General features: G+C 43.4%; 1 protein-coding gene across 1 annotated transcript in view; it reads left to right on the forward strand.

Moving 5' to 3' along the window:
* ADCYAP1R1 (ADCYAP receptor type I) overlaps positions 1 to 27,568 on the forward strand; it is a 122,310-nt gene that overhangs the window by 26,128 nt on the left and 68,614 nt on the right. The window contains exon 3 of the mRNA XM_077809523.1: positions 16,846 to 16,953. Within this exon, the coding sequence (XP_077665649.1) occupies positions 16,846 to 16,953 (108 nt within the window). The remainder of the gene's footprint in view (positions 1 to 16,845; positions 16,954 to 27,568) is intronic.

Consider the following 27,568-nt stretch of genomic DNA (forward strand, 5'->3'; position numbering starts at 1 on the left):
GGACACCACTGTTTACCTCTCTCCATTCTGAAAACTGACCATTTATTCCTGCCCTTTGTTTCCTATCTTTTAACCAGTTACCAATCCATGAGAGAACCTTCCCTCTTATCCCATGACTGCTTATTTTGCTTAAGAGCCTTTGATGAGGGACCTTGTCAAAGGCTTTCTGAAAATCTAAATACACTATATCCACTGGATCTCCTTTGTCCGCATGCTTGTTGACCCCCTCAAAGAATTCTAGTAGATTGGTGAGGAATGATTTCCCTTTACAAAAACCATGTTGACTATTTCCCAACAAATTATGTTCATCTGTGTGTCTGACAATTTTGTTCTTTACGATAGTTTCAACCAATTTGCCCTGTACTGAAGTGAGGCTTCCTGGCCTGACGTTGCCAGGGTCACCTCTGGAGCCCTTTTTAAAAATTGGCGTCACATTAGTTATCCTCCATGACCTATCAGGAAAGATTGAAAAAACTTGGTTTGTTTAGTCTGGAGAAGAGAAGGCTGAGGGCAGGTCTACACTAGAAGTCCTACATCATCCCAGCTTCACCAATGCAGCTGTGCCGCTGTAGCAAGTCTGGTGAAGACTCTCTATGCCTACAGGAGAGTGCTGTCTCATCAGCATGATTACTCTACCTCCGCGAGAGGCAGAAGATATGTTGGCGGTGCGGACAGCACTTAGGTCGCTGTAACTTGCGTTGCTCGGGGGGTGTCTTTTTCACACCCTTGAGGGACACAAGTTAGATCAACTTAAGTGATAGTGTAGACCTGCCCTGAGAGGGGACATGAGAACAGTTTTCAAGTACATAAAAGTTGTTATAAGGAAGAGGGTGGAAATTGTTCTCGTTAACCTCTGAGGATAGGACAAGAAGCAATGGGCTTAAATTGAAGCAGAGGAGTTTTCAGCTGGGTATAAGGAAAAACTTCCTAAGTGTCAGGATGATTAAGCACTGGAATAAATTGCCTAGGGAGGTTGTGGAATCTTCATCATTAGAGATTTTTAAGAGCAGGTTAGACAGCACCTGTCAGGAATGGTCTAGTTATTACATAGCCCTGCCTTGAATGCAGGGGACTTGACTAGATGACCTACTGAAGTCCCTTGTGGTCCTACACTCCTATGATTCTAACAGTAAGGGTGGTGGATGTGAGAAAAGGCTTGCAGAAACAGGCCCTATGCCCCCAGACTGGCAATAGCTGACTTTCTCTGATGAGAATAATTCATTTTTATTATATTTGAAAAACACCTTTTAAAAACAACACTGCCCAGATTTATTGGTGTCTTACTCTTCTATGTAATTAGATGAAGGAATTGTTCCAGAATCTTTGTCCAAATTTCAGTTTCCCTTTTAAGCTCTCCAAGATGCACCTACTGCCAATTGGTTGGCAGGACTTAAAGGACTCCGGAGCTTTCCTTTGACAAGATTTTCTTGGCAGGTGAGAATGAGACTGCAGCGCTGAGCATGAGCTCAGAATAAATGTCCAGCAGTTGTAAAGAATTTAAACAATGTTAAAAGGATACAAGGTTTGTGCCTCTCTCCTGACAGATAACAGCTCCTGTCCTTTAAAAAACTGCGTTTCCCATGTGCAAAATAGTCTAGCAAATAAATTAAAAACCTAGCCTCTTTATTTTATTGATCAGGTCTACAAGATTAACGTGATAAACAAATAAGGGATAAAACACAAGCCTTTCAGCCTACTGAGGAAGGATGCTCTTCTGGTTAATGGTAGATGAAAGACCTGCTAATGGAAGACCTTCTATTAAGGGAGAAGGCTGCTGTTTTATTAATAATTATGTATTAAATCTTGTGTGATGAGAATTTGTTTGATCTTTTGCATATGTTGTTGTTGTTGTTTTTTGCTTGAGTTTCCCCACCTATGAAATGGGAATAATGACACATCCCTACTTCACAGAGATGTTGGAAGGAGAAATCTCTAAATAGTACCTGAGTGCTTTGTTGATGGGGAGTCATTATGAAGTTGGAGAACTCAACTCCGTTGAACTTTGATTTGAATAAAATAGGGCCCTGCTCTGAAATAGACGTGGTTTAGGTCTGGCAAAACCCAAACCTGCCATCTTCAGACCGTCTCCAAAGGACACCCTTTTTTATTTCATATGTCAGTGGACCGCTACAGTATGAAGAAACGTAGTGGACAGCGATAGTAAGGGCCAGATTCTGATCCCCTTGCTCGTGTTTTGGATGACCTAACTTCAGAAAGGGTATGTCTACACTGCAATGAAATGCCTATGGCTGACTCGTGTCAGCTGACTCAGGCTTATGGGACTTTTTAGCTGTGTTGTAGACATTTGGGCTTGGGCTGGAGCCCAGGCTCTGGGACTCCATGATAGGGGAGGGACACAGAACCCAGGCTGCAGCTCAAGCCCAAATGTCTACACCATAATTTTTAGCCCCGCAGCCCAATCCCAAGTCAGCTGATCTGAGCCAGCCGTGGGCCTCTGACCATGCCGTGGGCCTCTGAGCTTATTGTAGATGTATTCATAAGAGTACAACTCAAGTCAATGGGAGTAAGGGTGGCAGAATATGGACGTAAGGGGGAAGATCCCTGGCTGCTGTAAATTGTCATAGCTCCATTGATTTCAAAGGAGCTATGACAACCTGCACCACCTGGGATCTGCTCCAATGCCTTTAAAGGAAGGGTAATGAAGGGCTTGAGCATTTGGTCTTTGTAAATAAAAATTGTTCTACTTTGGAACCTAATCATATGTTCATAGTTGCAGACCTACGACTAGACGGATCGATTTGACATTCCTTGACCACTGAAGTTCTGGAAGTACTGGGCAAGCTTCGGACTCTGACCTCTGAGTCCAACTCATGTTCCTCTAGATTGCTGAAGTCCAACACTGAGGTATCAGATCAGTTACTGGAGAAGATTGTCTCCCTTCAGCAGATCAAGTCCTATCAAGTATAATGAAGTGCTTGTTAGGCCTCACCTCAGTAAAATGGCTTTTGATGTGGAGAAAAACTCTTATCAGAGCTCACTTTGGGGGAGCAGACTGTGAAGAAGATTTTGGTGAGACAGTTCTGTCAATGAGTGGAGCAGTTAAATGTCCTAGACCTCAGTCAATCCAATTTTAGGCCTGGCTATCATACAGGGAGAACACACTGGTGAGTATTCTGCTTCTGGCTGAGTTAAGAGTTTGGAAGTGAACTGGCTGAGACGCAGCCCAGATACGACAGAGCGTGTAGAATGAGGCAGGGGTCATTTCAGGTCCCTCAACACAGACTCACATCTAGGAGGAGGGTGTGCATCGCTGGATTAGTGGCTGCTACTGGCTAGCCAGGTAGCATCAGTGCCCACCAGTGTTCTTTACCATCTGCCCATGGCAAGACGATTACTTACCATTTTTCTTCTGCATGTGACCTCTCAATTCTTATCCACACTTTTGTCACATCAAATGTTAGATTCCTACAATGCATTTGACAAAGGACAGTACCTAGAGGTCATGTGGAAACTCAGCTAGTGCAGAAGGTGCTTTAGATATGGGTTTATTTATTGGAGGTGGCCCTTAGTGCAGGTTCACTATATTAATGATACATTGATGCTGTCAAGGTTCCTTCCCCACTCTGAACTCTAGGGTACAGATGTGGGGACCTGCATGAAAAGCCCCCTAAGCTTATTTTTACCAGCTTAGGTTAAAACTTCCCCAAGGTACAAATTTTTACCTTTTCCCCTTGGACTTTATTGCTGCCACTACCAAGCATCTAACAAATATATAACAGGGAAAGAGCCCGCTTGGAAACGTCTTTCTCCCCAAAATCCTCCCAAACCCTACACCCCCTTTCCTGCGGAAGGCTTGATAAAAATCCTCACCAATTTGCATCGGTGAACACAGACCCAAACCCTTGGATCTTAAGAACAATGAAAAAGCAATCAGGTTCTTAAAAGAAGAATTTTAATTGAAGAAAAAGTAAAAGAATCACCTCTGTAAAATCAGGATGGTAAATACCTTACAGGGTAATCAGTTTCAAAACATAGAGAATCCCTCTAGGCAAAACCTTAAGTTACAAAAAGACACAAAAACAAATATACATTCCATTCAGCACAGCTTATTTTATCAGCCATTTAAACAAAACAGAATCTAGTGCATATCTAACTAGATTGCTTATTAACCCTTTACAGGAGTTCTGACCTGCATTCCTGCTCTGGTCCTGGCAAAGGCAACACACAGACAGAGAGAACCTTTGTTTCTCCCCCACTCCAGCTTTGATAGTATCTTGTCTCCTCTTTGGTCATTTTGGATCAGGTGCCAGCGAGGTTATCCTAGCTTCTTAACCCTTTACAGGTGAAAGGGTTTTTCCTCTGGCCAGGAAGGATTTAAAGGTGTTTACCCTTCCCTTTATATTTATGACAGATGCTTCCCGTGAACTTCTGAAAGCCATACCCTAGATTATTCACATTTTCTCCTTTAACTTTTTTGTTTCTAAGGGACATTGGCATGATGGATATATCCATGCCCTTCAGCCCATTTGCATTTCCTGATTTGGCAGCTCAACCGTTCATCGGCTCCTGCTTTTTGTCCCTCAAGTCTTAATTCTCCTTTTGTTCATAACTTATTTCCACCTCCTTTCACTATGATGTCCAAAAGAGCATTTAGTTCAGGAATAGATTAATTCTTAATAAACAGTGATACCTTTTTTCTTGCAAATGCTCATATTCTAAAAAACTGAGGGGTATAGAAGGTAAGATATCTGGAATGACCTATGTATTCTGGGCCACCAACCAGTCACCATTCAAATCCATCCAAAAGATTCACATTTTCCCCAGTGCCCACAAGAAGTAAATAAAAAAATGTTGATAAACTGAAGAAAAATATCCCGGTCATTCTCCTCTGGGCTTCCCATTGTGCCCTGTTGCCTATGGCTGTCTTGTACATGCCGTAAGCTCTTTGAGGGAGTGACTCTCTATTTTTTGCTTCTTGCAAGAGGTCAAACAAATTCTCAACATGCAACATTTAATACATAATTATTAATAAATCAGCAGTCTTCTCCCTTAATAGAAGATCTTCCATTAGCAAGCCTTTCTTCTACAATGTATTCTGGAATTTATTTGGTGATTTTTTTTTCTTTTTACTATCCTACGGTTTTAAAAACTGACAAGTGATTTTTTTGGGTACCTGATCTTCAGAAGGGGCCTGATCTTCAGAAAGTGTGGCTCTCCCATCTCTGTAAATCAAGCCCATTTATAGGTGTCTCAATTTGACCACCCAAACTCACTTATCACTTTTGAAAATGTAGGACCCCCTGCTCACATACTCATGTATGACTTTGACTACTGAAATAATGTGATTTATATTTCAGTGGGAAGCCCCTAGATCACATTCACCCTACCTATAAAAGGCTTTATTCTTAGGATGCCCTTTAAAAGTTATTGTGCATGGCTGAATTTAGTTTAAATATGCTGGCTCTCAACATTACATTTCCTCTGATATTACTCTTCTGAAGCAACTTGACCTTGAAGGTGATATTTTAAAGCAATGAATGAGGAGATGAGTAAAATCACAGAGTATTGTAGAGAACAAACTGGGTGGGTTTCATCTGTGGTCTTTAATTTAAATGTATTTTTCATTTAAGGAAATAATACGGTTATTGTAACTGGTTAAAAAATATAGGCCAGATATTTGACATCGCTCCAGTGAAGTCAGTGGAGTTATACTGACTTTCACCAGCTGAGAATCTGGGCCTATATTTGCCATGTATCAAAATCTAGAATTTTGAGACAGCAGCTGGAGAAGAGAGAGCGCTGAAATGACATGGCTGTTTCCCCGGCCTGTGCTTGTGTGAAGAGTAGGGTTAACACTACCGCGAAAGAGGTCTTTGTCATTGCTGTTCAGCCTGAGTTCTGAGTCCTTTTCTCTCAAGGACCAGTTCAGATATGAAGGGAGTCTTTTGGCTGCCAGGAATAGCGGAGCAAAAAGAAAGCACATCACTCGGAGAGAGGCTGCATTCAAAGCTAAACACGGGAAGAAAGCTTGTGTCAGCCCTGGGGGGGAATTGGAAGGCTTTTGGTGCCGTCTCCTTGGTTTTAATTTCTTCTTTTGACAGAAGACATTGAAAAGATACGTTTCCATAGTTTTCAGTTTGTCGTGAAGTCTTGCATCTCTAGACACACTTTGTCTCTTTGTTCAGCAGTTTACAAGCCAATTTCATCCTTGGTATAACCCCCTTGCTGGATTTTACTGGAATTACTGGAATTTTACTGGAAACCAACGTTGAATATGGTCCTAATTGTGTTTGGCCTAATATAGAATTGCCATAATGATGATATTACAGTTGCGTCGAAGGGGTCCAACGGAGATCAGGGCTCCGTTGTTTTAGGCACGGCACATACACACACTCAAGAGCTTTCAGTCTAAACAAAGAAAAGATGGAAGACAGAAAGTGTTATGAGCTCAGTGTTACAGAGTGGGAGCTGAGGCAGAGAGAGATTCTTGGTAGGTCTACACTGTGTGTGATTGCAGCTTGTGTAGAGGTATCTGAGATAGCTTTAATCTAGCTCGCTCAAGTCCTGGAGCAGTTAAGCTATGGGAGCATGGGCTGTACAAATTCCCCCAAGCCCTTGCTTATTATTCAGGCAGCTAGCCTACATTGAAACCCATGCTGCCAGGTCTGCACAGCTTCGCTACTTGAGTAAGCTAGATTAAAGCTCTCTCAGGTATGTCTACTCAAGCTGCAAATTGCACCATCTGATTGCTGTTTACCGATATCCCAATTGATCTGCTTGAGGTCATCCTAGGAGGCTTCAACAGAGCTAGGAATGGAGTGCAGATTTTCCAAGACTCACGCGGTGCCTTTAACCAGAAGAACATCCTTCTGATTGCAGCATGCACTTCTCTTTGACGTAGGCCATGCCTCTGTTGTTGTAGTTAACGGGTGTTTTTTTGGTTTGTGGTTGATCATCCAGCACTGAGAGCAGTCAGTGTCAAACAAATCCTAATAAACAATCAGGATTCAAGTGTAGGGCTTTTCTGTAAAACCCACACACTGCAGTGAAATAATACACTTCTCCAAGCTGTTCAAAACCGGGAAGTGGAGATTCTTGGATGCAGCATTGTCATGAATGTTTCAGCCCATGACTTCCAGAAACAGACGCAATTTCTTTTTTAATGTTTCCTTTGTACAATGCACCTCCTGCCTTCTTTCAGTTTCCCAGAAATGCTGGATTAAAAACATGCCCAATTGTGTCTGGGCCCCACAAGGAAGGGTTTTTTTTTGTTTGTTTGACTTGGCACATGGAGGAGCCATATGGAGTCCCGAACAATCTGCCCCAGATATGCAGGACAGGGCCCCTGAGAACGGGGAGCATTTCGAGAGCTGGATTTTAAAAGAGGCGCTGCCTTTTACATTGGAATGTGAAGCGGCTGTCATAGGCCCTCTCCTGATGGAGGCACTGGGAAGTGCTCACACAAAGGCTACACTAATGAGCCTGATTGTGTAAAATTAAGCTCCAGGCCTGCCGTGTTTTGTGTGAGAGTTCTTGAGTTCAAAGCCCAGATGAGTCCCCACTCCTGGTGACAGCTGCTGTTTTGGCCAACACAGTGGGAATTGAACTGGAGACTCCAGAACTCAGAGCATGAGCTTGAGCTAAAACGTCAAGCTTCTTTACTGAGGACTATAACAGAATTATATCCTCTATGGACCAGGCACAGAAGGGAGGCCTGTAACACACACTCACCCTGTGGGCTATGTCCACACTTAGCTTTAAGCCCGTGAGTATTGCCACTGAAGTCAAGGGAGCTACTCAGTTCTTTAAAGTTAAGCATGCATATAAATCTTTGCTGAATCAGGGCCTTCAGCTGTAAGCTATTCAGGGTAGGGACAGGGTCTTTCTCTGTGCTTATATAGCACCTAGCACAATGGATCCCCAGACTCGATTGGACCCTGTCAACGATACTGTAATACAAGTATTCATTGGTAATACGGGGCTGGACGGTATTTTCACAGGATATTATGGTCACTACTGAGTCTGTTTGCCTCCAGCCTGATGACTAAGTTAAGAACTAAAGTGATAAAAGAATCAGAGCTGAACACTCATGTTGTAAAAACCAAGGTTTGGGAAAACAGAAGCCTGCTGGCCTGTAGGAGGTGATGGGGTTGTGGGAGGATAAGTAGAGTATGTCTGCTTTTGAGATGCCCTTTACCAGGACAATGCTGATCATTAGCTGGAAGAATAAGAGGAAACCCGAACTTTACTATATCAATGATGGGACAAGACTTCGTCTGGTGTTAATCAGCATAGATTCATTGGCTTCGGTGGAGCTGTGCCAAAGCACACCAGCTGTGGATCTGGCCCTAAATCTTCTACCCAAGAGTTGTTTGACTGATCGGCTCGACTACCAGACTGCCAGTAGTGAGTGGGTAGTGGTATTTTGCTACTTTTCTATCCCTTCATGTCTCTAGTCTATATTTCAGCAGGAATCTAGAACATAAGAACATAAGAATGGCCCTACTGGGTCAGACCAATGATCCATCTAGCCCAGTATCCTGTCTTCCGATAGCGGCCAGTGCCAAGTTCCCCAGAGGGAATGAACAGAACAGGTCATCATCAAGTGATCCATCCCCTGTCGCCCATTTCCAGCTTCTGGCAAAACAGAGGCTAGGGACACCATCCCTGCCCTATCTGAGTTTATTTTTTAATGTAGTGGATCTACGTAACTCCAGCTGGCACCATTCACCTCTCCCTATGTTCTCGCTGGCCTATGCCATGGTTTGGGAAAGAGATCCCAACCCATCTGGGTTTTGACGTATTTAGGCACCTAATCCTGCCCTTAGTGTCCATACTCTCTTTTCTCACTCTGAAGGTCGGATGGAGTATTCCTTCCCTCAGAGGCATCAGCCACCGTTTGTCCCTGTTTCAGTCACCTCATCTGATTATCTTAAATAGAGGCAACCTGTATTTGCATAGGGTCGAAAACAAATAGAAACAAACCAATAATGGTAAAGAAACATATATAGCAGGATCTTAGTAGCATCTGTAAAGCAGCTGTAAAGCTTGTGTCACAGAGTATGAACAGATTACAGAGAGTATCAGTGAACAAAGTTTTTCTCTCTCCCAGCCTTAAGGCTATCAGGGCTTCTCCTGGCTTGGCAGCTTATAGCCTCAGCACGTGTCTAGTCTTAGTGCCAGATCATGAACCCCTTACTCGCACTGGTGAGTAGTTACTCACCCAGGTGGTCCTCTTGAGTTCAATGGGCTAAATGTGATGGGATTACTGGGGTGAGTGACAGGTCACTAATGTGAGTAAAAGATTCACATAATCTGGCCCTTAGCAATGTGTGCGTCCTCTCTCTGCTGCTACCTTTTTCTTCTTCATTTATCCCTAGGAATGGGTTACCTAGGGAAGTGGTGGAATCTCCTTCCTTAGAGGTTTTTAAGGTCAGGCTTGACAAAGTCCTGGCTGGGATGATTTAGTTGGGGATTGGTCCTGCTTTGAGCAGGGGGTTGGACTAGATGACCTCCTGAGGTCCCTTCCAACCCTGATATTCTATGATTATATGATTCTATGATCCCACTCCCTGTGATCTGGCAGCAAAGAGTTTGTCCAGTTCAAATATTCTTTTCACGGCAGGGGCGGCAGTAGGGTTTACAGAGTATAGTGGAGTAGACACAGGAGGCCTGTGTTCTATTCCTGACTTCAGGGATTCTGGAACAATTTGTACAGTGGGGGGTGCTGAGAGCCATTGAACCAAACTGTAAACCCTGCATATGATGGAAACCACTTCAAGCCAGGGGATACAGCAGCACCCCTAGTTCCAGCATCTATGCCTGGCTCTCACTGATCTTCTATGTCAACTTGAGCCAATCACTTCACCGCTCTCTCCCTTTATTTCCCCTTTATCAGTCTTTGCCCCTGCCTGGTAGCTAAACAGACATTTCTTGCTGTGTGTTTGTACAGTGCCTATATAATGGAGCCTGGACTTCTGTTGTGCTGAGTGCTATCATAATATAAATAATAATGGTAGAGCTTCATTAGCACTGAATTTCAAGCACAATATTACAACATTATAGAATCATAGGACTGGAAGGGACCTTGAGAGGTCATCTAGTCCAGCCTCCTGCACTCATGGCAGGACTAAGTATTACAATGCATTTCTCCCCTATTAATTTGTTGCCAAACTCATGTGATTCTCATGTTGTGTATGGTCTCTATTGCTGTTCCAGTATTTGCAAGAATACCAATTAGAAGAGAGAAAAAAGTTTACCCCATTTCCACCAAAGGTGTTTGATTTTGGGGAAAAACACAGCAGGTGGTTCACATAAAATCTCATTAGTCTCTTTGATTGTTTCAGACACCTCCTGGAAGAAAATGTCTCATTACCGTGTGTATTTACATAGCCCCTGGTTTTGTATTGACTGTCACGTAGCACAGCATTATAGAGCATATTATTTAATGTCTTAAGATTTATATGACAAATATAGTTCCTAGTGGGTGAGCAGACAGTGGGCATCCCAGCCTACCAAAACTAACAATGTATAATTTGATCTGGATTTCCATCTTTATCATCCTGATTATATAATTAACCTTTGCAAGTCAATGTCTTTGAGCCTTCTGGAGAATGAGGTTTCTGTTTCTCAATAGCAGACAACAGCATTCTTAGAGGAAAGCCCCCATCTGGCAAATGGACTGGCACAGGTAGACCGTAAAAAGAAAAGGAGGACTTGTGGCACCTTAGAGACTAACAAATTTATTAGAGCATAAGCTTTCGTTAGCTAAAGCTTATGCTCTAATAAATTTGTTTGTCTCTAAGGTGCCACAAGTTCTCCTTTTCTTTTTATGGATACAGACTGACATGGCTGCTACTCTGAAACAGGTAGACAGGTGGCTTCAATTAGCAATTTCTTCAAACCCCCAGAAAAGATTTAGAGAGACGATTTGCAACAACATTGGAGTATGCTGTGGTCAGCAAATCTGAATAAAGGTTCAGATGCCATTCCAGCATTATTTAGTTATGATTTTATTTTGCTATTTGACACTATTTTAAGTATATTAGGAACAAAAAGAATCCTAACATTGGTAATGGTCCATTACTAAAGGGCATTTGACTTGGTGCAGTATGATATTTTTGGTTTAAAAGGTTAATTTTGTATAAATCATGAACTAGTTTAAAAACTGGCTAACTGACAGGCTTAAAAATAGAATTGTAAATGGAAGGATCATGGAATAGGTATGCTTCTCAAGGGGTGCCCCAGGGATCAATTCTTGGTCCTCTGCTGTTAAATATTTTTTATCAATGACCTGGAGGAGAACATAAAATCAGAATTAACAAAGTTTGCAGATAACACAATGATTGGGGAAGTGGTAAATAACTAAGAGGACAGTCATCGATACAAAGTGAACTGGATTGCTTGGTAAGCTGGGTGCAAGCAAACAGTATGTGTTTTTAATATGGCCAAATATAAAAGGGTACTGTCACATTGTCTGGAATGGCACACAACTGTGAGTGCCTACCTCAGGGCAGGCTGTAAGAAAACAAGGCAGACACCCCAAATCGGTGGTATGTTCTATAATTAGAGTTCACTAAGCCAGTAAAAAATGTGAACTCCTGGATCACTGTGCCAGTCTTACCATAGGTTTCAGAGTAACAGCCGTGTTAGTCTGTATTCGCAAAAAGAAAAGGAGGACTTGTGGCACCTTAGAGACTAACCAATTTATTTGAGCATAAGCTTTCGTGAGCTACAGCTCACTCACGAAAGCTTATGCTCAAATAAATTGGTTAGTCTCTAAGGTGCCACAAGTACTCCTTTTCTTTTAGTCTTACCATAGAGTCACAGACAGTCCCCTCGGACTCTCCAGCCTATCTTGCCACCCAGACAAACTGGACTTTGTGATTAAAAGGTCACTTATACCAAAAATCACAGCATAGCAGGTTGTTCCCCCAGTCCCAAAAGACCAGTCTCTTACTGCAGATCAATTTGTACTTTATATCTTACACCAAAGAAAATGCTGCCAGCCAATTCTAAAGTAAAATAACCAAAGAGTTATTAGCTAAGAAAAGGAAATGAGAGTTATTGAGAGGTTAAAGCAGGTAAAATATATGCACAGGTGAGTCACAGTTGTAATTCCTAATGGTGGCAGAGATGTAATAAACTGCCTGTTTCCTAAAAGTCTTTTCAGGGTACCCAGATTGTCTCTGGAAATCTCTGTTTTGCATCTGGTACACTTCCCTGGACAAGTCCAAACAGTCCAAAGATGAAGGATCTCTCCTTGAATCCATTCTCATAGCTTCACAGAAAACAAGCTGAAGGTGTCATTGCTGACATGGGCTTTTTCCTTTGATGACAGAGAGTGAGGAATGCATTTTGATTCTTTGACCTCTGATGGTCACCCACGATGACCACTGGCTTTGAAATGAGCACTTTCCTGTTCAAGTTCTTCATTTGCATTCCACTAGGCTTCTTTCTCCTTTGATGGGTTATTTGGTTGCAGGGATCCACACAATGTAAATGTTTGCTGTTACATTATAACAGGAAACAGACAAGTGAAAACAAAGCAAGTAACGTACTATTCGTTTTCATTACTTTTAAACATCAAATACACTTTAACAATTACGTTGATCTATACTGCTACACCAGTGAATTGACCTTGGGTTTCGGCATGAGCTGGCACCTGGTCTGCCAGCGTCCCGTGTACATCCTAGGAACAATGTGCAGGCTATGCTGACAGGATGGGGTCTCTGGCGCGGGAAGCAGTGAGTCTGAAAAAGACTTGTGGGGTGATGGTGGATGATCAGCTGAACCTGAGGTTGCAGAGTGATGCTGTAGCCAAAAGGGCTAATCTGATCCATGGATGTATGAGCAGGGGAATATTGAGTAGGAGTAAGGTGGTGATATTATCTCTGCTGCTGCCAGTGGTGTGACCCCTTCTGGAATACTGTGTCTAGTTCTAATGCCCACAAGTCAAGAAGGATGTTGATAAATTGGAGAGGGTTCAGAGAAGGGCCCCAAGAATGATTTAAAGGGTTGGATAACATGCCGTACCGTGACAGACTCAAGCAGTTTGAGTCTTGACCAAGGGAAGGTTAAGGGGTGACTTGATCACAGTTTATAAGTTTAAATTTTGTTAATTGGCTCTTTGATCTAGCAAGCAAAGTCTAACATGATCCAATGGCTGGAAGTTGAAGCTAGACTAATTCAGGCTGGAAATATGCCACACATAATTGAGGTTGGTTAACAATTGGAGCAACGTACCAAGGGTTGAGGTGGGTTCTCCATCACTGCCAATTTTAAAATTAAGACTGGGTGTTTTTTCTAAAAGATCTTCTCTAGTTCAAACAGCAATTAATTCAGGAAAGTCCGATGGCCTGTGCTAAGCAGGAGGTCAGACTGGCCTTAGAATCTATGAATCAGTGTGACCCACACTGTTCAAACATGTGACCCAAATACTCATGAAAACAATCTTTACATACCCAAGTCAGTCATTATGTGTTTTAGGATCTGCCCTTTATTCAGTAAGAAAATATAAGGCCTGATCCCACTACCATTGAAGTCAGTGGAAAAACTCACTGAGCAAGTCCAGTACAGTGGACATATTTTCTTAGCTGATGTAAATTGGCATAGCATTTGATGTCAATAGAGCTTTGTTTATTTACTCCAGCCAATGATCTGCCCTGTATTATATCTGTACCCAAACGATAACAATGGCATTCTAAAGAATTGTCTCCTTTCACTGAAGGTCTTTCTTTCACTCACAGTGAGAGAGGGAATTTGTCAGCAGAACCATTCAGACAAGTACAGTGCTCCCTTTAAAATTTGATCAGATTATGTACTCAGATTCAACATCAAATGAAAAGAACCAGAAAGCAATCGTGCGGTAGCAGAGTGGGTTAGATTTTCTGTCGCTTTCTTTTCATACAGCGGCAGAATACGATTCCAATTTGAGGGCTTCTTGCAAAATCATTTTGTGGATACTAATGGGGAATTTGAGGGATTTCTCTGAACTCTTCTGCAAACTGGCAAGCCTACCAGGTTTACAACCCTGAAAGTTGGGGACTTTAAATTTAAAGAATTTCATTGGCGGTCATGCTAAAGAATTTCCTTGCCAGTGAGATGCTCCTTGAAAAATGTTCAGAGCTTGTCATGTTTCTGACAGCAGTGCTCAGAAAGGAACAGGAGCGGAGCTGTTTTACCTTATCTCCAGCGGCTAAGAATGAGCCTTTTTTTCTGTTTTTTTTAGGGGTTTATGTTGCTGCCCATCATCCTAAACAAACAAGCAAGCAAAGTTTATTTTTACTTGAATAAGAAGAAAAAGATGCTGGCCCAGATTGTCATCTGCATGCTATGGGGCAGATGGATTGAAATCAATGGTGTTAAGATGAATTATGTAAGCTGAGAATCCAGCCTTCTATCTGCTAGGCACAGTTGAAGATGGTGGGCAAAGTACTAGGTTCTGGCATCCCAGTTCTGTAGCCAGTTTTCTGCTTGCCCAATCCCTAGCATAGTTTAGAGCAACCTCAAGGATGCTTTAAACTACAGTGGCTCATTCTGGCTCTGGCACACAGGCTAAGGACAACCCAGGGATGGCGGTATACTGTATACAGCACTAGGGAGAACACTGCTGGAATCCTGTGTCTTGTTCTGATGTCAACACTTTAGAAAGGATGTTGACAAACTGGAAATGCATTCAGAAAAGGGCTAAGGATTGAATCGAGGTCTGGAACCCATGCCATGCAGTGATTGACTTCTGAAGAAAGAGAAGGAGTACTTGTGGCACCTTGGAGACTAACAGATGTTTTATGCATCTGATGAAGTGAGCTGTAGCTCACGAAAGCCTATGCTCTAATAAATTTGTTAGTCTCTAAGGTGCCACAAGTCCTCCTTCTCTTTTTACGGATACGGACTAACATGGCTGCTACTCTGAAACCTGACTTCTGAAGCTCCATCAGTGTAGTTTATCTGAGAGAAGGTTAAATGGTGACTTGATCACAGCCTACAAGGCCCAGATTTTTAAAGGTATTTAGGCATTGCTTGCATTCAGCAAGGCCTACGTGATTTGATGGTGAGTCCCATTTTCATAAGTGACTAAGGAGCTTTTTCTTATTGAAAGTCAATGGGACTTATTCTCCTAAATACCTTTGAGGATCTGGGTGTTAGGAATCTAACTCCTATTGAAATCAGTGGGAGTTATGCACCTAAATACCTTTAAAGACCTGGCCCTGCTTGCCTAAATCACTTTTCAAATTGGGATTTAGCCATCTAAATTCCTTATGCCTTGCAATGCTGACCAAATAATGGCTACATGCCTTTAAAAATCTAAATACCTGCACATGGAGATTTCTGATCATGATCTGATCTTTAATCCAGCAGATGAAGGTAGAATAAGATCCATTGAATGGCTGGAAGTTGAAGCTAGAGCAATTCAGATTGGAAATAAGGTGCATTTTTTTTAACATTACAACACTTTACCTGGTGAGGTGGTGGATTCTCCATCACTAAAAGATATCTACCTTAACCAGAAATAATGTGCTGGATGCACGGGAAATATAGGGTGAGGTTCTCTGGCTATTGCTATGGAGGAGATTGGACTAGATGACCGTAATGGTCCCTTTTTGCCTTAATATTTATGAATCTATACTACCTACGTGGGAGGTGTGGGAGGGGGAGTACAGGTTGCTCCCAGGGAGACCACCTGGCCAGTATTTGACTGGCCTGTCTGTTTTTTTTATGGATTTGCCAGTTGCCAGAAAAATAATTTAATCTGCTGGGTTTTTGTTGTTGGTTTTTTTTTTTTTTACACGCATCTAAAGATTTGCATTATTATTATTTCTGTGTCCAGCTAAAGATGCTGCAGTGTTCCCACTTCTGCAGTTTAAGCTATAACAGATCAACACGATTAAAAAGACAGCAGCTGTCTTCCCACAAACATGCAAGTGCACCGCCTATGTGTGTGTGAGAGGGTTTGAGTCACGTGAGTGAGGAGACAAGCGATGTTCTCAATCTTATCTATACATGTTCTCTCTCTAGATACTATAAGTGGCTGTTGAGGGGGTAGACAGGAGGGTTGCAGAGTTGCCCGGGGGTTGGGGTTGCAGTGGGCTTGCCTTGGGTGGAAGAGATGCTGGGTTTTTTTGCATTTCAAAGGTGGTAACCCTAGCTTCCCCTGTGCTAGCTGGGGATTATCCCATGCCTGATCGGTGCCTTGCCCTTATGCAGGGAGCACAGGGTGAAGGAGGAAAGGCTCTTGGGCCTAGACCTTCAAAAGGTATTTAGGCTTCTAATGTCCCTTGAAATCAGTGGGAGCTAAGTGCCTAAATGCTTTTGGGGATCTGGGCCCTGCACTCCCACTCCCAGAGCCAACCCTCACTTATCATGTAGTCCTTAAGCAAACTCCCGCTGGAGTGACTGGACGAAATCCTGAGAGGTGCTGACCTCTTGGGGTGTTTCTGGTCTTCAGGACCTCTCAGGTTTTATCCCAGAGGCTTGTTTGCCTGAGGGGAAAACTGATGAAAGGCCTCGGGATTTGGCCCATTGTGTTGACTGATAGCTACGTTAGAGCAGAATGTGGTACCTGGGGGCCAGACTCTCCATTGGAATAAATTGGTGCAGCTTGATTGGCACAGCTTAATTCGTTTCAATTTCTGCCCACAGAGAGTATGGCCCCATTATCACTGTTCCGGTACCATAGTGATGCCTCCTGTTTAATACTGGTGCAGTCAGTACAAAATAATCCCACCCATTTTAAGCCTATATGAAAGTGTTACACTCCTTTAGAGTAATGGACAGTATGTTTATGGCTCTGAGATGGAGGTAACTATAAAGCACTATAGCAAATTGAAAGGCGATTGAATTTGATTGCAACTCTTTCTTTATTTCTCTCTTTCTCTTCTATAGGTTGCCCTGGGATGTGGGATAATATTACATGCTGGAAGTCGGCGAGTGTGGGCGAAATCGTCTCTGTCAAGTGTCCTGCTCTGTTCAGAATTATTAACTCTGAAGACGGTAAAGTGCTCTTCTCCTTTCTTCATTTGTTCCATATTGTTGCTAGATTCAGTAGCCTCTTGCTGCTTGCAGTCATGCTGATCATACAGCCAAGCAATTGGACTATTAAAGGGGATCAAAAGCTCTTTAGTGGACTGGGGCTGCTGGAGGCATAGTGTTTAAACAATACGTCAGGCTTCCAGGATTTGTGTGTGTGTGTGTGGAGGAAAGCATCACCTAATATACAAGATGAGAGGATCACTACACTATGGCTAATTACAAAATAGAAAGCTGCGCCCTTAGATACTGATTGAAGCTAATGGGAATTGTGATTGCTGTCTAAAGGGCCTTGTATTATTAATACAAAATTAAAAAAAAAAAAGAGAGAGAGAGAGACAGGTCCTGAAGTCAAAACTCAGAGTCAGGTTCTGGTTGGCCTCATGCACGTGTGGTCAGGAGGGGGAGAGGATAGAAGGAACTCCCGTCTTGTGTCAGGAAGAATTCCAGGGCCTTCATTCACCCAAGGGTGGGGGTGACTCTATTTATGCTCCCTATAAGGGGTGGAAATGGGAGAGGCCATGGTCCTACCACCTCAGGCATCTCTCGGTGTAGCTCGCTGGTGGCACAGTAGGCGAATCAAGGGTAGCAGTAGCAGTGAATATGCAGCCTGAGGCATTCAGGAGTCTGATAGCTCTTGGTGTTCCCTCTGGGGCAGTACAGCTGTACATCATCTTCAATGCAGGGTTGTGCCTAACTATCCCAATCAAGCCCTCAGTCCTTCCTCATGCAAAACTCCCAATGAAATCAATGTGAATTTGGCCTGAATAAAATCTTCAGGACTTGAGCAAGTTATAATTAACTATTAAACTATTTAGTCTGATTTTATTGACATTAAGGCACAGGAAATGAGGTTCCCACTTGAATGCATGAGAGAGACAGACTTTCAAATTTGTTTGGCAAGTTTTGTTTTTAATAGTAATCCATTAACCACATTTTTGCTGCTGTTAAATAGCCCAATTCTGGACAATTCCTCCCAGCGCCAATCCTAATCCAGTGATGTATCAGTTAAATGGCAGCTTCCCTTGAGAGGGGTGCTAACAAAACTTGATCCTGATCCCTACGGCTATTTTGCAAATTTTTCACATACATTGTTCTATAGTAAAGTCCACATTTGCACCTGCAAACACTGTACAGAAAAAGCTTTGTATATTTGAGCAAGTAAGGACTTCATGCACAAGTTCATGTGTGTGCTAAACCCCATTACACTGTTATGCTTGCTTCAGTGTCCTGGTCATTTATTCTTGTAAAAACGCTATTTGGGATTTTATATGACTAAATGTTGTCACAAAGACCTTATTTTTGATGTCCTATAATATATAAGACCAGCTGCAGCAGCCTCAATAGTGCTAAGGAATTGGTTCTGTAGTGACTCAGAGATGCACTTTCTGAATCATCAAAGGCTAGTGTTGGTAGCAAAACGACATGCCAGAGTTTTATGGAGATAGCACAGGCAAGAAAATTCTTGCTGTCTCCATGGATTTTTGATCAGCCTGAGACACGGATACCCATCTGCATCAGTCACACACACACACAGTCACTCACTCAGTCTGATGGCCAAACTAGTTCATTCAGGTCATCTCCAGAGCAGCAGTTACATTCAACCAAAAGTTTTCCCAGTACAATAATCACGGGGTGCTCGCTTTCTGGAGGCAGAACGCTTTTATAATGTTTATTGTGCACCAACTGGCGGCTTATTTATCATTTTCTTCTGATGTAATTAAAGCAGCCCGGCTTTCAATAGAGGTTCTTGTCAGATGATGTTCCATGAGAAGCCCCTGTTTTTGAGTGGTTTGTAATCACATTCTTTAAATATCCTTGAGCTGAAGCTTGGCAACGTAGAAGATCTTTTCTTTTTTTATGCCAGTGCACTGCTCAGGGATGTTGCTGGTTTGGCAATGCAGAGTGACGTGCTGTTTATCTACAGCACGGGCAAGATTTCTCTATAGTAAACATGCCTCAACCCCAACCCTCCCAAGTGTCCCTCGCCATTATGAATGTCAGTCCTGCATTTGTTTCCATTCCACCCATATTTGGTGCTCTCTCTGCATCGGAAATAAACAGCTGCAGAACTGCACGTGCAGACAGAGCTATGTACCACAAAGGGATGAGTCCAGCAGTACTTTTAAGTCTTCTGCATAAATACTTTTGTGTCCTGCGTTTAGGATGTTTGTCACATGTTGCCTTCCGCAGTTGGGCCTTGGCTGGTCGAGCTCTCAACCTTGACCTGGAAAGGTGAGAAGAAGTGCAGTGTAGATACCCATTCAGCCCTCTTGGTCTCCATGCCAAAATCGCTAACAAGTGCCAGGTGGCATCACTTGCAGTTTTCATGTGTAAACCTGTCCAATAGAAGCAAGTCCAAGACCCGCCAAATCATCAAGTAACCATACAGCTATTAGATCGTTATCAATGTGAGGCCACTATTAACTCAGACTGGCTTTGTACTAGTGACCCAAAGGTGGAGAACTCTACATCCATTTCAGATCCCCATGACCTTTTTGTATCATCCTTACAACTTTTTTATTTTTATTTGTCTGGTATTTTTGTTTCAGTAGGAGCAGAGTGGAGCAATAGTCACATTTCTATGACTGTTCCGTTTATAAAGGGTTGGTTAATTACCGGACATACCAGGATAGGACATTTCACATGAGATGAAAACAGTAACCAAAATGATATTTTAAGATCCATCTGGCTGAGAATTGCGGAATTGCTCCCAAATCTCTTCTACTCTAGTATGTTAAGGACGGATCCAAGTTTCTGAGCTGTTGCTCTGCTGGGATTCCAGGATACAACATTTCTTTCTTGAAAATATATTTATGTGACCTCCATCCATCAATCCAGAGACCTTGCTTTCATTTTAGTCTTTTGGGGAGGTTATAAATCAGAGACTCGTAGGACTGGAAGCAACCTTTAGAGGTCTTCTACTCCAGTCCCCTGCACTCACGGACAAACTGGAGAAATGGTCTGAAGTAAATAGGATGAAATTCAATAAGAACAAATGCATAGTACTCCACTTAGGAAGGAACAATCAGTTGCCCACATACAAAATGGGAAATGAGTGCTTAGGAAGGAGTACAGTGGAAAGGGATCTGGGGGCTCACAAGGGATCATAGTGGGTCACAAGCTAAATATGAGTCAACTGTGTAACGCTGTTGCAAAAAAAGTAAATCTCATTCTGGGATGTATTCGCAGGAGTGTTGAAAGCAAGACATGAAGTAATTCTTCCATTCTATACCATGCTGATTAGGCCTCAACTGGAGTATTGTGTTCAGTTCTGGGCGCCACATTTCAGGAAAGATGTGGACAAATTGGAGAACGTCCAAAGAAGAGCAGCAAAAATGAATAAATGTCTATAAAACATGACCTATGAGAGAAGATTGAAAAAGCTGGGTTTGTTTAGTCTGGAGAAGAGAAGATTGAGGGGGGCATGATAACATTTTTCAAGTACATAAAAGGTTGTTACAAGGAGGAGGGAGGTGAATTGTACTCATAAACCTCTGAGGATAGGACGGGAAGACTGGGCTTAAATTGTAGCAAGGCTGGACATTTAAGTTTAGGCATAAAGTTGCCGTTTGTCATGGTTTTCGTAGTGCCACTGTTGATTCTGCTGCTGACATGTCCTCGTTCACAGGCCATTCAAAGCATCCCAGCTCATCTTTGGTAAAGAAATTGCGGTGACGTGTGGCAAAGCTGTGATGTTGCACGGCTGTGTAACAAAGGAAGTCAAGGCACTACAGTGAAGCATCTTGGTCCCACTGGGTGTAATTTAATGAGCTGTGATCCTCAATAGCAATGTTGGCTTGTTTCTTATTTTTTATTTTTTCCCACCCAATGAAAATGCTGTCTTTCAAAAGAAGTCTGTTGAAGTCCAGAAAGCACCCACCACTCTGTTTGGCACGACTGACAGGTTTGAGAGCGATTAATTCTGTCGGTCCAGATTAGTAGATCAGAGCTTGAGTAAAAGCTAGTACAGATGACAGAATGCAGTGTTCAGAGATTTCCATCTGCCTGACATTGTGGCATGTATTTATTTAGCGTGCGCATAGTCGTCTAGCCAAGCGATGGCATCTTCAGTGGGGTGATGCAGTTCTTCTCGGCCACCGCTGAACCTAGTCAGCAGGCATTCCGCGACAACGTGCGTCATCGTCTGTGTCGCCCCGCAGCTGCACAAAGGGCTGTCATGAAGGCCCCAGCGATGCTGTTTGGCTGCACAGAAACCAAAAGATAGCTATGACTGGCCCTTGCCGGCTCTTCTCTCTAGTCAGAATGAATTCCCCTCCCCCCACAAGTGCTCAATCTAGGAAACTATACACAGCATTAAAAAGGTTTCAGAGTAGCAGCCGTGTTAGTCTGTATTCGCAAAAAGAAAAGGAGGACTTTTGGCACCTTAGAGACGAACAAATTTATTTGAGCATAAGCTTTCGTGAGCTACAGCTCACTTCATCAGATGAAGTGAGCTGTAGCTCACGAAAGCTTATGCTCAAATACATTTGTTCGTCTCTAAGGTGCCACAAGTACTCCTTTTCTTTTAGCAGTAAAAAGAGCATGATTATGCTACATTGATTTACTGTATATAAAAACAGAGAGAAAATAGTTCAGATAGATAGATAGTGTGCAGTGTGTACCACCCATAAGAAACTCTCTAATTAGAAGTTAGAGTTCTATAGTCATTTCTCTAAACTACTATGGAATTCAATGGCAAATGAGATCCTTTCCATAGGTGTTTTGAACCATCACATAGGGTTCCATGGCTGGGATAGAACTAATTCCGTTGGATAGCTAAAATATTATTTGGGAACCATTTCATTCACTATTAAATTCTGTAAGACCTTTTCAGAAGGGTAAGGCCAATTCCATCCCATGAACTGTGTGGGGAAAGAAATACTAGTGGTCGGCTTACGGCTTTCACCTCGCTTCTTCTATAATCCGCTGTAACCCCAGGCTTGTCTCCCATGTGTCCTGCCCAAGTTTTACTATCCTGGAGAGCTAGAAACCACTTAGACTTTGCTCTCCCACTGCAGGATGTAAATAATTTCCCATTAAAACCAATGGGAGTTACACATATTCTGCCATAAGGGAATTAGGCTGCAGGTCATTCCCATGTGTACTGCATTACAATGACCATTGGCACTTCTGCTTCCTAGGCACTGGGCTTAGCTGTGGCAATTAAATCTGTTGGATTCAGGAAATCTTCTGTGGTCTTCCTCATTTTGAAATACATCATTCTTTTGACAAAACCGAAGCTGTCAGAAAGAATGGAAAAGGAAGGGTGTGTGTGTGTGTGAGTGAGTGGGAGAGAGAGAGAGAGAGAGAGGAGTGCCGTGCTATACCTATATCCTTTCTCAAGATGAGTAGTGTATGGAAAAGGGCCCAGTAAGACCACTAGTTATTCAGATACTTCTGTGACATATCTATGGTGAATAGATAGATCTTAATATACTTTGTCTTGCCCAAACTGAAAATTGCTCAGAACATTTGCCAGCGACAGCATCTCTTACTTTGGCTGCTTTATTATTGTAGTACTAGTTGAACGCCCATCTTGTCACAATGGTGTGGCAACTGGGCCACATAATCCACATCTGTGCACTCTCCTGTGTGCAAGCAATGAAACTGTTGCATGTAAATTAGCTGTAGAGCAAAAGTGGTGATGGGTTCAGTTACCTCTGAGATGACAGTGGTCTAGGACTCTTGGCATTGCATAGATACATGTCTTGCTGTCTCACTGTTGTGACAAGGTCGGGCCAGATGGCTACAGGAGAGTAATAGAGATATATTACTCTATATTATATATAGCAGATATATTAGCCCCAGGCTAAGTAGGTCCCTTTTCCCTGGGCAAGGTAACAAGGAAGGTTCCAGAACAATCAGGAACCTTCTGGAGACAATTAAGACAGACAGGCTGATTAGAACACCTGCAGCCAATCAAGAAGCTGCTAGAATCAATTAAGGCAGGCTAATCAGGGCCCTGGGCTGGAACCCGGAGTAGAGGGCAGGCCCGGGTTCCCCCCAAACCTCTGAACTCCTGGTCAGACACAGGAGGAGTTGACCTGGACTGTGGGTTCATGAAAACAGCCAAACTAAGGGCTTCCATGAAGCTCCAAGGTGAGCAAATCCGCCAATAAGCACCAGACCCACCAAGGTAGAGGAGGAACTTTGTCACACCATGTAATTCATAAAGTCAAAATGGCTGGAAATTTAAAAATTGCGTAGTAACAGACGAGAGATCTCAGTGGTGATTGAACCTGGTGATATTCTGAACAAAAAGAGCTCTCCACCATGCTTGTAGCTGTTTCTATTGCTTCACACTGACTCAAGAGACATTCTAGGCTTCAGAATCACATAGACAATTGACAGTCCTGGAATGTTATTGGTAGAGAGAGGCAGTAAAGCTGACTATTTAAGATCAGAGACTTTACAAGCAATAAAATGTAGCTAGAGAAAATACGCATTTTTACTGCGCCTGGAGAAGCAAGCTTTCTCTAGCTGAAATTAATGTCAGCATTGCAGCAGTCATACACTGCTGGCAAATAAGTGTGGCTAAAGAATCGGGTAGCTGGGGTCTGACTTTTCAGTCCAAAGTTCTCTCTTGGTGGATTTTTCAGACTCCTTTGAGGGAAACTGACCTGGGAAGCAAACTCCAGAAACAAGGAATCTCCACTGGAAAAAAAAAAAAAAAAAGGTGCCCCAGTCCACTAGAGTTCAAATATACAGACCGCTAATAAATACTCCAGCTGAGCTCAACTAGCATCAGGATACACAGGGAAAGAGGTGTCCTCTTTAGATATCCAGACCGTAGGTCACACAGGGCTTCATACTGAGCTTGACCCCAGCATCTTGCATGGCACTCAGAAGCAAAATCCAGAGTAAAGCAAGCTGTTGCCTTGTACTGAAACTTTTGGGTGTCTTTCAAAGGTAACCCCAGATAGAATGCCCTTCAGTTGTCCTGTCCAGAGTTGATCAAATGCCAAAAACCACCTGTGATGGGCTGTACCAGGCCCTTTGATGCCCCTGCTGGAGGCCTCACGGTCCTATGACACCCTGCCCCAGGAAAAGGAGCAGGGAAGGTAGGTCCGCCAGGCCTGCCTAGAAAGGCTTCAGGGAAGCAGCCAATCAGAGCTCAGCAAGCTCAATTAAAAGGAGTTGCAGGGCTTGAGAAGTTCAGTTGCTGGCTGGGACAAGAAGGGTGAAGAAGGAAAGACTGGAAGGCTGTGAAAGTCTCCAGGCAAAAAGGCCTGAGAGAGACCCTGCTCAAGCAGGGAACAGACAGAGAACCCTGAGGTAAGGGTGAAGAGGAAGGAGCTATATGGGAAGTGGCCCAGGGAATAGCAGCAGTGATAGAGTTAACTGAAGCAGCACATGGCTGCTATTTGTATGGTCCCTGGGTTGGGACCCGGAGTAGTGGGTAGGCCTGAGTCCACCCTCCAGCCACTGGCAGGGTTGCCTAAGCCCCAAGAAGGGGATAAGGCTTCTTTAGAGGCCCAAGTGAAGGGCGTGACTTAAAGAGCCCCCGGGAGAAAGCCCTGGAGGCATTGCGCTATACCAGGCAGACACGGACTTAAAGCAAGCCCAGAAGGGGCTGAGAACTGAGCCCAGAGACAGGGCTGCAGATATCAACCAGGGCACACTGGTAGGTCCTGTTGGACTTTTGTTACCCCAGAAGGGGTTTGTTTATTCATGCATAGAGACTGTGTTGCCCAGAGGGCTGGCCACTGAAAACCCACCTGATGTGGTTAACAGCCAGCCCAGAGGTGGCGCTGGAGGAGAGAGAAAGAGAGAGAGTGTGTTCAAGTTTGCACCTGACCAACAGGAGGCACTCCTGAGAGGAGAGTGTCCCCAGTCACACCACCCTTAGTTGAGAGAAGAAAAGGAGTACTTGTGGCACCTTAGAGACTAACCAATTTATTTGAGCATGAGCTTTCGTGAGCTATAGCTCACTTCATCGGATGCATACCGTGGAAACTGCAGCAGACTTTATATATACACAGAGAATATGAAACAATACCTCCTCCCACCCCACTGTCCTGCTGGTAATAGCTTATCTAAAGTAATCATCAGGTTAGGCCATTTCCAGCACAAATCCAGGTTTTCTCACCCTCCACCCCCCCACACAAATTCACTCTCCTGCTGGTGATAGCCCATCCAAAGTGACAACTCTTTACACAATGTGCATGATAATGAAGTTAGGCCATTTCCTGCACAAATCCAGGTTCTCTCACTCCCTCACCCCCCTCCAAAAACCCACCCCCATACACACACAAACTCACTCTCCTGCTGGTAATAGCCGGTAATAGCTCATCCAAACTGACCACTCTCCAAGTTTAAATCCAAGTTAAACCAGAACATAAACCAGTCGGAGAACACTTCAATCTCTCTGGTCACGCAATCACAGACATGAAGGTCGCTATCTTAAAACAAAAAAACTTCAAATCCAGACTCCAGCGAGAAACTGCTGAATTGGAATTCATTTGCAAATTGGATACTATTAATTTAGGCTTAAATAGAGACTGGGAGTGGCTAAGTCATTATGCAAGGTAGCCTATTTCCTCTTGTTTTTTCCTACACCCCCCCCCCCCCAGATGTTCTGGTTTAACTTGGATTTAAACTTGGAGAGTGGTCAGTTTGGACGAGCTATTACCAGCAGGAGAGTGAGTTTGTGTGTGTATGGGGGTGGGTTTTTGGAGGGGGGTGAGGGAGTGAGAGAACCTGGATTTGTGCAGGAAATGGCCTAACTTCATTATCATGCACATTGTGTAAAGAGTTGTCACTTTGGATGGGCTATCACCAGCAGGAGAGTGAATTTGTGTGGGGGGGTGGAGTGTGAGAAAACCTGGATTTGTGCTGGAAATGGCCTAACCTGATGATTACTTTAGATAAGCTATTACCAGCAGGACAGTGGGGTGGGAGGAGGTATTGTTTCATATTCTCTGTGTATATATAAAGTCTGCTGCAGTTTCCACGGTATGCATCTGATGAAGTGAGCTGTAGCTCACGAAAGCTCATGCTCAAATAAATTGGTTAGTCTCTAAGGTGCCACAAGTACTCCTTTTCTTTTTGCGAATACAGACTAACACGGCTGTTACTCTGAAACCTGTCATTAGTTGAGAGAGAAGGTTACAAATTCCTGGCCATGTGGAGGTGTTAAAGAATATATTTTGTCACTGCTAAATGTCTGAGATTCCAGAGATCAGTGTAAATTCAAAAGCCTGTCTCTTCCACCAACAGAAGTTGGTCCAGTAAAAGAGATTACCTCACCCACCTTGTCTCACTAAGATTCCAGGAGCATTTCTGCTCGGGGTCCTGATGACTTTTTCTTTGAGGGAAGCCAGCCTTCTGCATTCTTGCAGGAGGACATCAACAATTGCTGTTAACAGGGGAACACTTCTTTCTGGCTGGTCTTTCATCACTGGTGAGTTTGCAGATGGAGACCATAATTCTCCCAGCTTCTCTAAACAAGCAAGAGGGATTGAAACTCAGCATGACCCTGCTCCCACATCTCCAGGCAGTACAGTTGGGAAAGGGGTGGGGGGGAATTCACAGCAAAGAAGGATCACCTCTGTATCCAAACTTCCATACAGTGCCCTTGGTCTAGCCTTGGCAGATGCTGTGTTAGAGGACAAGAACATTTTGCTGGCCTTCCCCACAACCCCCGCATGGGAATGTAAGAGGTCTCTGTGCTACCAAGGATCAAACACAAAGTCTGATGACCACCACCAGTGCTCCAGTCTCTTCTCACTACTTCATCAAAATACCAGCGTGTGAAAGGTATTCTCGTCTCTCACAATACCCTATCTGAGCCGTAATGTGCTACCAGGCTCTCAGCAAAGTGCCCCAGCCACTGAATAGTGTCTGCCCTCGGAGAATTCCAGGCAGAAATAGCAATCTAAACCAATGCCCTCTGTAACCTTGCTGAGCTACTGCTTGCCATAGAAACGGTAAATGAGACCACAAGGAATCGACATCTGAATTGCTTTCAGAACACATGGAAGGTGAGGGACCTGGAGGACTTACTGTGTGGGGATGGACTAAAGGCAGTGGAAACAGCAAGGAGAGGGACAGGTGCAGTGTGCAGGAAGGTGAGCTTAGCAGTGGGAAAAGCTGACGAACAAGACCCTGGAAAAGTTGGTGTCTAACTGGACTGCTGCTCGCTGATGCCGCTTTGCAAGCTGGTTGAACAGATTGCTGCAGGATCTCATGCACAGCACAATAGGCGAGGGAGGAAAAGGGCATCTTGTAGTAGAAGCTAGCTCTGATATTTATTAGCCAGTAAGCGTTAACAATACAATCAGTGCTGTACAAGACACAGAAGGCATGATCCCTGTCCAAGAAGCTCACACCCTACCTAGGTGGAGAGCACAATAGAGAACGTCTAGAGAAAGTGTTATCCATGTTCTGTCTCTCTCTCTCTCACACACACACATTTATATAGGGCTTGATCCTGCACACACTGAAATCAATGGGGGCTTTGTGATTGATTCCAGTTGTCTCAGGATCATATCCATTTGAGGGTTACCTTTTGTGAGCTGACCCTGCAACCCAAAATACTTAATGAGGGAGAATGAGAATAAGAAAAATAGGTTAT

Source organism: Eretmochelys imbricata, chromosome 2, assembly GCF_965152235.1.
Source record: "Eretmochelys imbricata isolate rEreImb1 chromosome 2, rEreImb1.hap1, whole genome shotgun sequence".
NCBI classification, from domain to species: domain Eukaryota; kingdom Metazoa; phylum Chordata; order Testudines; family Cheloniidae; genus Eretmochelys; species Eretmochelys imbricata.